At 43.2% G+C, this 14,604-nt stretch overlaps 1 protein-coding gene across 1 annotated transcript in view; it reads left to right on the top strand.

Moving 5' to 3' along the window:
* The first annotated feature begins 624 nt into the window (after positions 1–624).
* LOC112238068 (TBC1 domain family member 9) overlaps positions 625–14,604 on the top strand; it is a 28,679-nt gene continuing 14,699 nt past the window's right edge. Inside the window, 6 exon segments of the mRNA XM_042315262.1 lie at positions 625–745; positions 8,349–8,459; positions 11,464–11,582; positions 12,173–12,401; positions 12,740–12,816; positions 12,930–13,114. Coding sequence (XP_042171196.1) covers positions 625–745; positions 8,349–8,459; positions 11,464–11,582; positions 12,173–12,401; positions 12,740–12,816; positions 12,930–13,114 — 842 coding nt within the window.

Raw genomic sequence — 14,604 nt, 5'->3', positions numbered from 1 at the left:
CTAGAGAGTGGGTTGCATTAAATGACATTGTTGTTCGATGTGGAGGCAGGCAGCATACATATATGTTGGATAGTGGGCATTGTAAATAGCCTATTGGATATAACGTGCTTGTGTGCACATTATTTAGCGTCCAACCATCGCTCATTCTGAAATATCTGACGACCGATGAACGAGGACTCGTCGGCGATATCCACCTGACAGCGGTTACAACACAGATAATAAACAACAAAGACCGAACCGAAGTGTCGCTCTCAGATCCATCCCTACAGAAATCTGTCATATTCGGTTGTTTTAATGCGAAACCTGCTTTATTGTGCCACCTTGTAATTTAGTTCCACTGATTGTATTGCACACATTTTTTTTTTGCATGATTTTGGTACAGCTGGAATCCAATCACCTTCATTTTTGGAGAGCGTGTTTTTAGCGAATAAATAGGGTCTTTATGCTGTCATAGTTCTATACCTACACTGTAACCAAGTTGTCGTTGTCCAATTGTACGTGTTATTCGGTGGACCTGCATCGAGCCTCAGCCCTGGACTGACCGAACCAGCATTCCAGTTCATTTGACAGGCACCGCCTGAATCAGCTGGATTTGATGTGCTTTTTAGAATCAACTGGACGAGGATGTGGGTGCACCCTGAAGAGGTGTTGCAGGCGGGTGCGTTGTGGATAACCGAGCGAGCAAATCCGTATTTCATCCTCCAGAAACGCAAGGGCCACGGGGACGGCAGAGGAGGACTAGCGGGTGAGATGCATATAACTGTCTCTGGTCTGCGGTCTCTAAATCATGGATTATTGTAGCCAAGCATAGCTCAACTCCACGAATGTTCCATCGTCGAGTTCAGATATACGTGGCTAGGATTATTTAACGCTATTACAGCTGGTGTGCAAGCAGTGCCAAGACAAATTATTGTCCCCTGGCCGGGAGTCTCGCTTGGTTTGGGAGATTATTCATGCCTCACAGATGTTTAGTGATGGAGAGAAGATTGCATGCCGTAGTGAGGGATTGGGGTCGGGTCACTCGGGTATCAAAGGGGTGACAATGGCATGAAGGGATGTAGACCTGTATTAATTAATAGACACGTGACCCTAATAGCCCCTACTACTATATTTTATTTATTTAACTAGGCATGTCAGTTAATAACAAATTCTTATTTTACAATGATGGCCAAACCCTCCCATAACCCGGATGACGCCCAGCGTGCCGCCCTATGGGACTCCCGATCACAGACGATTGTGATACAGCCCGGGATCGAACCAGAGTCTGTAGTGACAGCGCTAGCATTGAGATGCAGTGCCTTAGGCCGCTGTGTCACTCGGGAGCTACTATAACTAGACACATGCCGGTGTGATTTTATCTGAATGAGGTTTTAGGCTCAGAATAGTCATAGGGCCATTGTTGTACGTTAATGGACCTCCTCCTATAGAACAACATACAATGGAGCTAGTGGGCATTCAGCAGCTAATGTACCCTATTGATCAGCATCCCAAGATCTGGGCTATTTATGTAGGCCTTGTACTTTAGGTGATCCTGGAAAATTGTAATTAATATTGTTGCAAAGAGTAAGCCTTCTATATACCTTTTCAACCATTAACAAAACAAGGAAAGAAATGCATAGATTTGTTAAATAGATAATCATTGACTGTGCTTAGTTCACTCCAATTGTAATCTCATTAGGCTACTAGCTAGCTAACATAAGGCTGGACACATCTCCCTGACAGGGAAGACAAATTCCAGCACTTGGGACCGTTAAAAGGCTCCAATAAATGGAAATGAACCTGTGATTGATTAGAGCCCAGCACGCCCAGGGAATGTTAAAATGGCTGGTGATGTGTCATTCCCGTACTGAATTTTGAATGCCACCGAGACAACCCATACACAAGGAGACACGCAGAGCAAAGGCACACTCTTTCTTCCCGGCAGGAGTAGTACATGCTGAATCATCTCTCCCTCTCCTTTCTCTACTCATCTCCTCCTCTTCGACTTCACTCACTCCATCCAAATTAGTCCACAGTCACTAGGAGGACTGCTACATCAGGGAGGAGCAATCATTTTAAGGACCGTAGGTGGTGGCGACTGTGTCTGCATCTGAAATGGTGTACTATTTCCTATGTAGTGCACTACTTTTGACCAGGGCTCATGGGGTTCTGGTCAAAGGTAGTGCATTAATGTAGGGCATAGGGTGCCATCCCAATCAGGCTGACCTGGATTCAGTCTGTCTGTTGAACTCATCGCAACTCTGAGAATGAAAATGGGTTACGAATGATGCTACCTTGTTAAAAAAAGGATAGAACATGATCAGTTGAAAAGTCAGTCAGGTTCACTAAAGGTACAGTAGATTCAGTCCAAGTCTTTGACTCTGAGCCATAGATATGACTCTGTATGGATATATCTATAGCCCTCTCTATACAGTATCTATGTAGCCCTGCTTTGACTAGACTGGCCGTCGCAGTCATGGTGGGTCAAAGAGAGTTGAACTGTGTGCTGTCCTCAGTGCCAGTCAGTCACTCCCTCTTCAGTGTCAGCCAGCCAGTAATGAATATGACAAGGGGAGCCAAAATGGCCTGCAAGTATCTCACTTCATTGGTCAGCAACAAGACATTTCTCTGACATTTTACTGAAGGACGGAGATATTATTTTTTTCCCGCATGCCAGCGACTGAAAGTTACCCCGAACCAACACTCTGCCTCTCCCTATTGTCTCGGGATAGCGACACAAAGCGTGCGGTGGTGATATGTGATGATGTCATTGTTATGTGAATACTGAGCGGACCGTGTGGTGTGCCAGTTGGCCTGCTGAGGAGAAGAGAGAGCCTGGGCACAATGACTGGCATTGCCCAGTAAACACCCCTTTCAGCGGGCAGAGAGAAAGCCAAGCGAGCACCTGGTCCTCCTGGGGCATATGGAAGGGCACCAGGGCCAACGCTTTTGATTTATAGCCATATTTATGAGGCTACTTGATATGAGGAAAAGTCAACATTTATTTTTAAATTTAATTGATTTATAGAGACTGAGAAACAGAAACAAATTGTACAGTTTCATTATAGATGACTAGTTCACCTAAAATCAATCTTAAGTCATAAGATTTGAAAAATGTCAAGCTTCAATTGTGAAGTGTTGACTGGTAATTTGGTATGCTTAAATTTTTTCTATTTCCCACTTGTACAATTGTGTATTAATACGCAGGTAAATTGGAAATGAATTTGTTTTTTTTTGCATATCCCCACTCTCCTTGAGACCCCCTCGGAGAGTGGTGTCTCTGCCAGTGCCAGGGTCTGCCATTATCTACGGCGACACTGAAGCAATTTGGGCTAAATGCTTTGCTCAAGGGCACATGGGCAGATTGTTCACCTTGTCGGTTCGGGAGTTAGAACTAGCGACCTTTCGGGTGCTGGTCCAATGCTCTAACCGCTAGGCTACCTTCCACCCCAAATGTTGGATTGGAGCTTATTCACCTGATACTTTCAATGCAAAAAATAACACTATCCAAGGGACAATAAGCCAACCTATATTACCTAACATTTCACAATAGTGTGACATTTTGGAGTTGTTATGACCTGAAACTCTACTAGGCCTACATGTGTTGGGTGACTAACATCACGTAGACCTGATGACATCGCCCTCAATAGACACTTGGACTAGACTTCTAACCATCGACCTCTTTGACCATCGAACATAACCCACACAATCATCTGCTGCTTTACGTCACCTATCTATCTTATCTGGTGACCTCTGACCTGTAGGTACACATTGAGGCTTGGGAAAGAAGAAAAGGAATAACACTACAGCTGTGTTACAGGGGTTAGGTTAGAGAAACATGACTTAAAATAACATGTATGGTGTTACTTCGCATCAGGTTCTTGTTATTTGAAACAATATTGATTCTCAGCCAGTGGGGTGATTAGGTGCTGTGTCAGTACTTGGGAGAATATAGACCAGTGTTTCCTTGTAGCCATTTAGCTGTGGTGCTGCTCCACAGCAAAATCATTACCGCCACATCCAAAACAATATGGAACATGAGAAAATATTTCTGCCAATGCTAGAACAGTCCACATGTACTTTTCCTCTGCAAACAAACAAGTCATGAATATAAAAATCAGGTAACCCCATAGTAGAATAGTTTATTTTATAGTCGGCTTGTTTTTTGTGTGTTCTATGCAAGATGAATATTATTCTCATGGCACATTCAAGTTACAAGTGCCATGAGGAGAGAAACATGCATTCTGACAAGCAGTCGATGCATGTGTATTTCTCAACTCCTAAATATGCATGAACTGCACCAGGCAGTTTTTAGTGCGTGGGGGATATTTGGGATATATGTAACACTGGTCAATTGTAGGATAGCTTTGAGGTAAAACACCACCCTACCTCAAGTACAGGCAGGGGTGTGTTACCCTGGGTTACCCTACCAGGTAGCTAGCTTACACTGTGTTTATGCATAATAACTAGTTAAAATAATTGGCTAATGATTAGCCAAATAGGGTAACTGCAGACAGGCTGAAGCATGGGACTACCTATTTATTTGCTCTTCTCTGCATCAGTTGGGCTACAGGTGATAATGCTTATTGCTAATAGCATACCTGATAATATGGACCATGCATAGACTATATGCATTGTCCAATATGTAAAAACATTTTTTCCGAAATAATTTTACATGTGTTATTGCGCTAATTTCTGGATGTGGAAGTTATATTTTAGATGGTGTCAGCATAATTGTATTTTTGTTCATTTTTGCAGTTTAGAAAGTCATTTTTTAATAAGTCACCAGTACTGAGCTTCTCAGTCTTTCTCCATAAAAAATTATCTGGCAGGGAACCCAGACCCCAAAGCAAGGGTGGGACCCTTCCTTCAATCCCCATCGGAACTTCCTCCACTGCTATATATTTTTCCAGATGAAACACTGAAATAGACCCAACAGAAAGCAGGATGGAGACCGATGAAAAGGAGAGGAAAACTGATTGTTTTTGCTCTAAGATGGTGTTTTTTCCCACTCTTGGGTGGAAAGTAGGAACTAGCCGTCTCAACTGAACAAAGAATGGAGCTTTGCTAAGTAACAATAGGCAGCCCAGCTTCTGACCTTGTTTCTGGCTTCTCCAATCTATAAAAAGTCCAAAACATCACATGATGCTGGTCTGTTCTCCAGTCTACTGTATGTAGACTCTGGCTCGTTTCTTTCCATCCCCACCCACAACAAAGGAAGCATTTCTCATCATTGGAGCTTAGTTTCTGTATGTCTTGTTTTTCTTTGGTCGTGTGTGTGTGTTACGTTGGGGGTGTTGAAAGTACAATCAAATGTATAGGAACATATAGTCACAGACAATTGTGTGGTTTCCCAAAGTTCATGTTATGGATTAAAGGGTCAACACTAGGCTATAGGTCTGGGGTCCGCCTTCTCTTCACCATATACAAAACACCACAGTACAGTAGCTCATGTTAACTCTTGTTATTATAGCGTGGTGGAGGATCATGTGTTCTGAGGGGGAAAGCAGGTAGGGTGCAAAGTAGCCCCCTCTGATCAAAACAAGTAATATTGTCACGATGATGTAGGGTGCACTAATTCCTTCTTCATAAAATACTGTGCATACTAATCCTCTCCATTGCTGTTTATCTTAACTGTGCAGATTATTTGGAGTGAGCGGTTTGAGCTGTAGGTTGCATGTAGTCGTGGAAGTCACAGGATGTTGTGGGTGTCATCCTTCAGTGGGTCTCACTCGTCAGTGGTCTCTTTTGTTGTGCTTGACACCTGTGCTTCCTGTGTTAACCCCTAACACACATCCCTGCAACAACGCTGGGTTCAGGTCATGCCCTGCCTATCCAACTGAGAGGTGCTTCACAGGTATTTGTTCAGTGTTCTGCAACTCCATGTCTTGAGGTAACCCCCATGGTTGCACATTTTGTTCCAGCCCAGCACTAGCACACTCAATTCAACTAGTCCACTCATCATGTTCTTAGTTGAATGTGGTGTTAGTGCTGGGCTAGACCAAAAATGTGCAACCCTGGGGGTGCAGAACTGGATTTAACACTGTTCAACAGAAACAACCGGTTGAAGTTTGAAACTGAAAATGTCCTTATATGCCCACAACATGTTTGCCAGAAAGGCCCAGATCCTGTATCCTTGCATTAGCCAGCCCCAAGTAACAACAACAGCTTCGGTGTCTGTGCTAACCCTTTGAAATGGAGGCTAACACACAAACCTTTTGCTTATCAGCCAAGCTGTTCTGTTCTCTCCCATCTAATTTATTTTCTGTTTCCCCGTGATTTCGTACTGTAGCTCTGTGTTTGTTCTGCTTTTGCCATTGCAGTTAACACTTGAAACAAATAAATATTATAACGTTTCTGTACAGTTATCAATGGTGACTAATGTGAAGATACAGTTGAAAGTTTGTCTGTTGGGTTTTGTTCACGGTGAGATGCAACTACAGGTATAGGCCTAGTTTAGATGGGAAATCTCAAGCCCTTACACTTGTCAGAACCGACGGCCATATTGATTACGACCATCCAGTGTGAAACCTGAATTGCCCTTACTGCCTCTTAAAGGCCCACACTGTGATATATACAGCCATTTTTGATCATATTCAATTAACATGTTAATGATATATTAATTATCCATTTGCCTTTAATCATTATTTAAGCACTTCTCATTGAATTCATCCTAACCTTTGATTGCGCCCTGCATAGGATTAAAAGAGAGAGAACAGGAGGGAAATGAATCCCCATAGATGTAATTGTATTCAGATGTCTTTATTAGAGCAGCTAGTGGAGATGAGTGGTGTCCCAGAAGTCCTCCAGCAGACATCATGTATGGACGGAAGAATATCATCCAGACTGGCCGACATTTGGTTTCTCTTGCTCCCTTTCTGCATGTCTGTCTCTGTCCCCTCTCTCCCCATATTCCTCTTTTCATCTATCTCGGTCTGTGTGACTCATAGAATTCTATGCGTCTGATGCGCCACTGGCAAAAAGCTGTCATGGTAAAATTCCCAACAGGGAATAGTTTCGGGGTGACTGGGGAATATGACAGTCAAAAAGCTTCTTTCTATCAAAGGTTGAGTTTGTTGGAGGAGTGTCATTTCCACTCAAACTTTGATGACAACATATTAGTGTAGACCCCAAGACATAAAAAAAAAAAAAACTAGACTTATCACTATTCACAACAAAAGCCTTTCAGCAAGACTAGCGTATTCATCACTTCAGATGTTTTTCCTCCACTTAAAAAAAAAATATATTTTTTTTTTTGGGGGGGAATTGTGGTACCAGTTTCTTCTTATTTTATGATCTTGTGGTTTACAATAGACAGTAGCTAGACACTAGTCATGTATTATTAGTGTATCGTATTAGAGTAATAAAACAACTCTTTAAAAGAGACGGGAGTTATTGGCTTCTTTCAGCTGTCATGAGTCCATAATCTGTCCATCTTATCTCTCCACTTCCCTCATTCATTAGATTATAGGGATTTGTCCTTTTATTCCAGGTGACTTTACTCTCACCTTCTTCTCTCCGCATCGATCTGTCACATGGGAAATCTGAGCTCTGTGCCATCTGCCCATCCACCCCACTTCTCCATACAAGAACATTGATACCAGATTCACACATTAGTGCCAACCTGAACCGTACTGTGCTGGCTGGGATATTTCTTCATTGTGTCTTTTCCAGCACAGTTCCAGCAACTATGGTGGATGTGTAACCAGGCCAGCCCAGACCCCATCCACTAAATGTCTCAGAGTAGGAGTGCTGATTTAAGATCAGGTCCCCACCTGTCCATATAAACATATCTAATTATGATCTAAAAGGCTAAACTGATCTGAGTTCAGCACTCCTACTCTGAGATGCTTTGTAGATATGGGCACAGCCCTGGTTTGTGTGGCTCGGTTTGGTCCTATAATATAAATTGGGCATGAAGCAGTCAGGACAGGAAAGCCACAGCTGCCCGTCAGCCCTAAATACCCCTTCCTCTTCCCTCTATTTCATAAGTGGTGATCTCATAGCCGGAGGGCTCCATCAAGGGCCTTTTGAGGAGAGCATAACTGTTCTAACAAGGGTTAATGTCCCAGAACGGTCTGCTGTCTCACATGGTGGAGGGGGCTGCTTTGTTACATTTCCGAAAAGGGCTAAAACAGAAACTCTTTTGTTGGGTTTTTTCTTTGAAGTCATTTTTTTAGGCGGAGGATTCATGACTTGTTTGTATTTGCTTTTTAAGTTCTTGGATCACTTACAGGTTTTATTTTCCATCCTCAAGACAATCAATGCATTATCTATTCAACGTCCAAACAATGTTGTATAGACGATCATGATATTCCCACAGTGTCTCCCTCCCTAACCCACTGTATTCCCTGCTCCTCCCACCGCAGGTCTGTTGGTGGGAACACTGGACGTGGTGCTGGACTCCAGTGCTCGAGTGGCCCCCTACAGAATCCTTTACCAGACACCTGACTCCCTAATCTACTGGATCATTGCTCATGGTGTGTACTGTGTGTCTAGTTCTCTCTCGCTCTTTCTTTCTCTCCCCCCCTCCCCTTTGCACACAAGGCCCTCTCTTCCTGCACCATGTTCTCACTTCCTGCTAATGCCAAAGCATCACGTCATGGCCCACTGCTCTTAAAGGGCTAGACTGGGGGAAACGGATACCAGGAATGGGAATCGATGGTGATTCGCTCAAAATACGAGGGGCTGTCATGCTTTTTTTTTTAGTTAATTAGCTAACATGGTAAATCTTACATTACATCTGCTGACTTCATCTGTTAACACTGTCTCTTTGCATGTTAAAGGGTTAACCACCCTAATGTCCTATATGGAAAAGCTAAAAGGTTAACTCAGGGCTGTAAATGTAAGATACTGACACGATCTCAATCAAATGGGCTATCTCATCACACCTATTTTGGCTAGTTACAATGGTTTGTGACATCACAGAAACCCCAATCTTCACCTTCCTCTTTCCTTGAGCAGTTATGTCACAAATAATTTATTACTCTGGAGGAGCCATAATGCAATCCCACAGACCCATGACAAGCGGACAGGAAAGGAAGGATTTATTTTTAAAGAGGGATCATTGTGTAAGTAAGGAGAGGCTTCAGAACTATACTCCCCAGACGTAATGAACAATGGCTCTGTTTTTAAATGAACGGCGAGAGAGCGGAGAGACACACGCACACTGCAACGGTTTTGACTATGACTCTTGAGTTTGACTTGACTCTTTAGTTTTAGTTAGGGGGTCATGGGTACCAGGTAGGTCATGCCTACCGGTAATGTTTTGATTTCTCCTTTTTGTTTGTGAGTCAGTCTCATCTGTCAGACATATAGTCTAGACCAATACAAAGGACTGATGACAAAGTCGGTATTAGAATATAAACTTTTCCTAAGTCCTATAACATTGATAGAAATAACTTTGTTATTTTACATTGTATGACCCAAAATGAAATGATCACGGAAATAATAAGATCAAAACACAAATTGCATCACAACAATTTGACTTTTCTAGTCACAAAATTATACAAGTTGAATTAGGAAAGTCCTGCACACACACAGCATCCATGATACAATAGAAAGGCCTGTAGCTCAATCTGGCTTTATGGGGGGGACGGAGATGGTGGATCGAAAAGTCTGTCGTGTTGGAGGACTTTGAATAGTGTGTGACTACGCGCGTGTGTATTTGCCTTAGTGAGTGCTCCCATATGGAAAAAGGAGTAGGGGAAAGAAACAGGAGAGAAGACCCTCTACCTCTCTGAAATGGAAGCCCAGAGAAGAAGACTCCTGAGGGCTGGCCTTGAAATGGCAACCACTCCTCCCTCCCCTCTCCCTATCCGCCCATCCTCCAGCACAGAAGGAGCGTGGAGCAGTCTGTCTGCCAGACATCATCGCTAATGTAGCTAAGAGATGAGCAGCAGTGGGCTACTTATAGGGTAGATGGATGACGGATGAGGCCTCTAACGATAATGGACACTGAGGTTTCTGTGCTAGCAGGCTCTGCCTGGACTGGCTCTCAGATTTCACTAGCACTAAGTAGCTGCTAACAAGTAGCACCAATAGGGATTTGCCTGCCAATACTATTCAAAATTCTCCATGAGTTTAAGGTGTGCTGTATTGCAGGGCATTATTATTTCACCTTTTTAAGTAGGATCGTAACATATCCGAAGCTAATTAGCCAATAGCGCTCTAGCCATGAGCTTATCGCCATATGTGTGGCAGTAAATGTAGGCCGAGCAGAGGGGATGGCCAAGTAATGTCAGTGGCTGGGCTGTCTAGATTGAATCAAACTTTATTTATATAGCACATATCTTACATATGTGTTTCAAAGTGATTAACAAATAAAAGGTGAGAAAGTTATTTGTATTTATCTAAGACAAAACATTTAAGAACTTAAAATAACAGTACACATGAGACTAATGTGTAAAAATAAATGTGATTATATATGGGAATAAGATTAAAAGAACCCTAAGTAAAAGCATGTCTGGAGGCTGTTCTAAATGCCAGGACCATAGTGGCTGAAGGCAGCCTCACCAAACGTTGTGGTTCTGAGTGACCTTTGGAACAGCTGAAAGGCCAGTTACAAAGGATCAGAGGGACAACCCGGCACATATGCTTTTAAGATATCAGACATGTATTTGGGTGCAAACCCACGTAGTGCTTTAAAAATCAATAAAGCAATTTTAAAATCCACTCTAAAACTAACTGGCTTACCAATGCAGTGACTTTAAAATAGGTGGTATGTGTGTGTGCTCTCCTCCTGGCCTTTGTAAGCACACGTGCTGCTGCATTCTGAATTCATTAAAGCTGGCCAATGTTTTTTTTGTTGAGGGGGGAGACCAGACAGGAGTGCATTGCAATAATCAAGCCTGTCAGTAATAAAAACATGCATTAGTCAGTGTGGGCTTGACAGGGGAATAGTCACACTTTGACAATATTTCTAAGGTAATTTAAAAAGCTGATTTGGGCACATTTCTGATGTGGGCCAGTAAACGAAAGGTTGCTAGATTGAATCCCCGAGCTGACAGTTTAAAAATCTGTTCTGCCCCTGAACAAGGCAGTTAATCCACTGTTGCTAGGCCGTCATTGTAAATAAGAATTTGTACTTAACTGACTTGCCTGGTTAAAAAATTTTTTTTAGGTCAGTCTAAAATAACCCTTAGGTTTATAGCCTGGTGGGTTGTGTCTAGTAGTCTTGATTAGCCGTCTGAACAGCTTGTTACTGCTGTCCGTACTGTCTTTCTCCTCGTCTGTCACTGGTCCTGAATCATGTACCTCCATACTACTTAGTATCCAGAAGAGTAGGTTTGGATTCCAAGTATGCTAAACATGTTAAATTTGCATACAATTGTAAGAATGATGAAGAGCGTCTCAGTCGACATGCTGTAATGTCTCAAAAAAATGAATAATGGGTGAAACTCCATGCCTCCACATTCTCCTGGGAGCCTCTTGTAATCAAGTTCCCTGGTGCACCCCTCTCTTCTCCCCTCCCTCGTTCCATAGGGTGCTCCCGTAAGGAGATCACAGAGCACTGGGAGTGGCTGGAGCAGAACCTCCTGCAGACACTGTCCATCTTTGAGAACGAGAATGACATCACTACCTTTGTCAAGGGCAAAGTTCAGGTACTGTTTAGTGTATATATGAGTCACTTAGCAGATGCTTGTCTCTAAAGAAACAGTATGGACTTCTCTGGGATTTGGAAGGTTGGTTGTGTTTTGTGTTTAAAGGGATTGCATGGTGGGGTTTGTGGAATTTCACAAATCTTTTTGTAATGGTGTTTGTGACAATAGTAATGGTGGTTGTCAGCAATTCATTTTGACAGTTTGGATATTGAAACATATGACGTTTGCCTGTGAAATGTTCATCATGCCAGGTGTAATATTAGCCTAGCATGTAGTCAAACTAGTATTATCAAAATAACTCCTGCCAGGGGCCAAATAACAAAGCCCGGCTGTATTTACTATTGTAACCTAAAAACTGGTCCAGCTACTGACACAGCTTCTAAATCAGATTCTGTATGTATCTGTATGGCGATAAAGTAGTTCTTACTCAATGAATAGATTACAAAAGCTAGCCAGATTTATTTTGCTCTCTCACTTTGTCTGCCACTCACACTCTCACTTTCTAGCTATCTCTATTTTAAAATGAATTGTTGAACTTTTATTGATTGTCTCAAAGTCCTTCACTCCGTCTATTTCTCTCTTGCCCCCAGGGTATTATCGCCGAGTACAACAAGAACCACGACGTGAAGGAGGACGATGACACTGACAAATTCAAGGAGGCCATCTGTACGTTCCGTAAGCTGTTTGGCATGCCTGAAGAGGAGAAGCTGGTCAACTACTACTCCTGTAGCTACTGGAAGGGCCGTGTGCCCCGGCAGGGCTGGCTCTACCTCAGCATCAACCACATCTGCTTCTACTCTTACCTGCTGGGGAAAGAAGGTAGGGACCACTGGCATGCTGGCACAGGTACACACACCACTGCATACCTGGTTAGTTCTACATACTGATTATGCATAGCTTTTGAAGAGCCTTCATAAGTCCCAAAAATAGTACAGCCCCTTGATATTTTCTGTGTGGATACAATGTATTTTTTTAAGATGAGGTGATGTATATTTCAAACGATCAGCTTTTATGCAACCAAAAATGTATAAATGCAACCATCTTCAATTTCTCTCTCTCTCTCTCTCTCCCGTCTCTCTCTCCCCCGTCTCTCTCTCCGTCTCTCTCTCCGTCTCTCTCTCCGTCTCTCTCTCCGTCTCTCTTTCTTCCCACCTCAGCCAAGCTGGTGATCCGCTGGGCCGACATCACCCAGCTGGAGAAAAGTGCCACACTCCTCCTCCCTGATGCAGTCAAGGTGAGCCTTGTAAATCATATCAACTATACTGCATGTTACCCTCGCTTTAACGTCTCTTTATCCATCCATACACCCCTCTAACCTTCATTCATGCTTCCATTCCTCGGGCCAAGGTGAGCACGCGGGTGGCTGAGCACGTCTTCTCGGTCTTCCTCAACATCAACGAGACCTTCAAGCTGATGGAGCAACTGGCCAACATCGCCATGAGACAGCTCCTTGACAACAAGGGCTTTGAGCAGGACCGCTCTCTGCCCAAACTCAAGAGGAAGACACCCAAAAAGGTGTCTGCCCTCAAGAGGTGAGGTTTGGAGGGGATTCTGGGGAGGTTCTGGGAAGGTTTGGTGAGGCTGGATGTTGTAGTTGATAGATTTTTGTTGGTCTCCCCTCAATAGGTTCGGTTGATAGTTGAGGAGGATTGGTTTTCTGGGGAGATGTAGTCATTTATAATGCTGCACTAAATTCTTTGCTGCGGGTGACCTATAACCATTCACAACCATTCCATGTGGTTGCATGACATTGTAAGTTTTACACAGTTCAATAAACAATATACCACGACTTAACTAAATGACTACATAAGACCACCAACAAACAACAAAAATGACTTCAGAGGAAAGGTATGTATAGTCTTGTTCCAACGTGCCTGGAGGAAAACCAGCTGAGGAGGCATTAGTAGTATATTTAAACTGGGTTCCTTTCTAGTAGTTTAGCTCACAGACACTTTTGCATTCTTTAAATCTACAGCACGACTTTGTCATAATCCTTTCAGGTACAGCTGAACTTTTAATGGCGCTATTAACTTTGAACACCCAAGTTTGCTTCATTAGCCCAAGACTTTCAAATGTATTTCCCTCAAGTCAGATTCCAACTCTCTAACTACTACTCATACTGTTGCCCTATATAGATGTCTATTGCAGTAGTAACTGTTTCCCCATCCAGATGGCTATTGCAGTAGCAACTGTTTCCCCATCCAGATGGCTATTGCAGTAGCAACTGTTGCCCCATCCAGATGGCTATTGCAGTAGCAACTGTTGCCCCATCCAGATGGCTATTGCAGTAGCAACTGTTGCCCCATCCAGATGGCTATTGCAGTAGCAACTGTTGCCCCATCCAGATGGCTATTGCAGTAGCAACTGTTGCCCCATCCAGATGGCTATTGCAGTAGCAACTGTTGCCCCATCCAGATGGCTAATGCAGTAGCAACTGTTGCCCCATCCAGATGGCTATTGCAGTAGCAACTGTTGCCCCATCCAGATGGCTATTGTAGTAGCAACTGTTGCCCCATCCAGATGGCTATTGTAGTAGCAACTGTTGCCCCATCCAGATGGCTATTGCAGTAGCAACTGTTGCCCCATCCAGATGGCTATTGCAGTAGCAACTGTTGCCCCATCCAGATAGCTATTGCAGTAGCAACTGTTGCCCCATCCAGATGGCTATTGCAGTAGCAACTGTTGCCCCATCCAGATGGCTATTGCAGTAGCAACTGTTGCCCCATCCAGATGGCTATTGTAGTAGCAACTGTTGCCCCATCCAGATGGCTATTGTAGTAGCAACTGTTGCCCCATCCAGATGGCTATTGTAGTAGCAACTGTCATACTTGGTTGCAAATTGCTCTTTCACTCCATTGACCTGATTTTATTTTATTTTTCATCCAAAGAAAAAAATAACATTTGAAATTGTTTTTGGGATGCATTTTAGGATACATGGGAAATATAAAACATTTGCCAAATGTATTTTAATGTGTGACATATACAGTGCCTTGCGAAAGTATTCGGCCCCCTTAAGTTAATA

Source organism: Oncorhynchus tshawytscha, unplaced genomic scaffold, assembly GCF_018296145.1.
Source record: "Oncorhynchus tshawytscha isolate Ot180627B unplaced genomic scaffold, Otsh_v2.0 Un_contig_15856_pilon_pilon, whole genome shotgun sequence".
Lineage (NCBI taxonomy): Eukaryota > Metazoa > Chordata > Actinopteri > Salmoniformes > Salmonidae > Oncorhynchus > Oncorhynchus tshawytscha.
The sequence above is the reverse complement of the archived record's forward strand: the minus strand, read 5'-3'. Positions and strand labels throughout refer to the sequence as shown.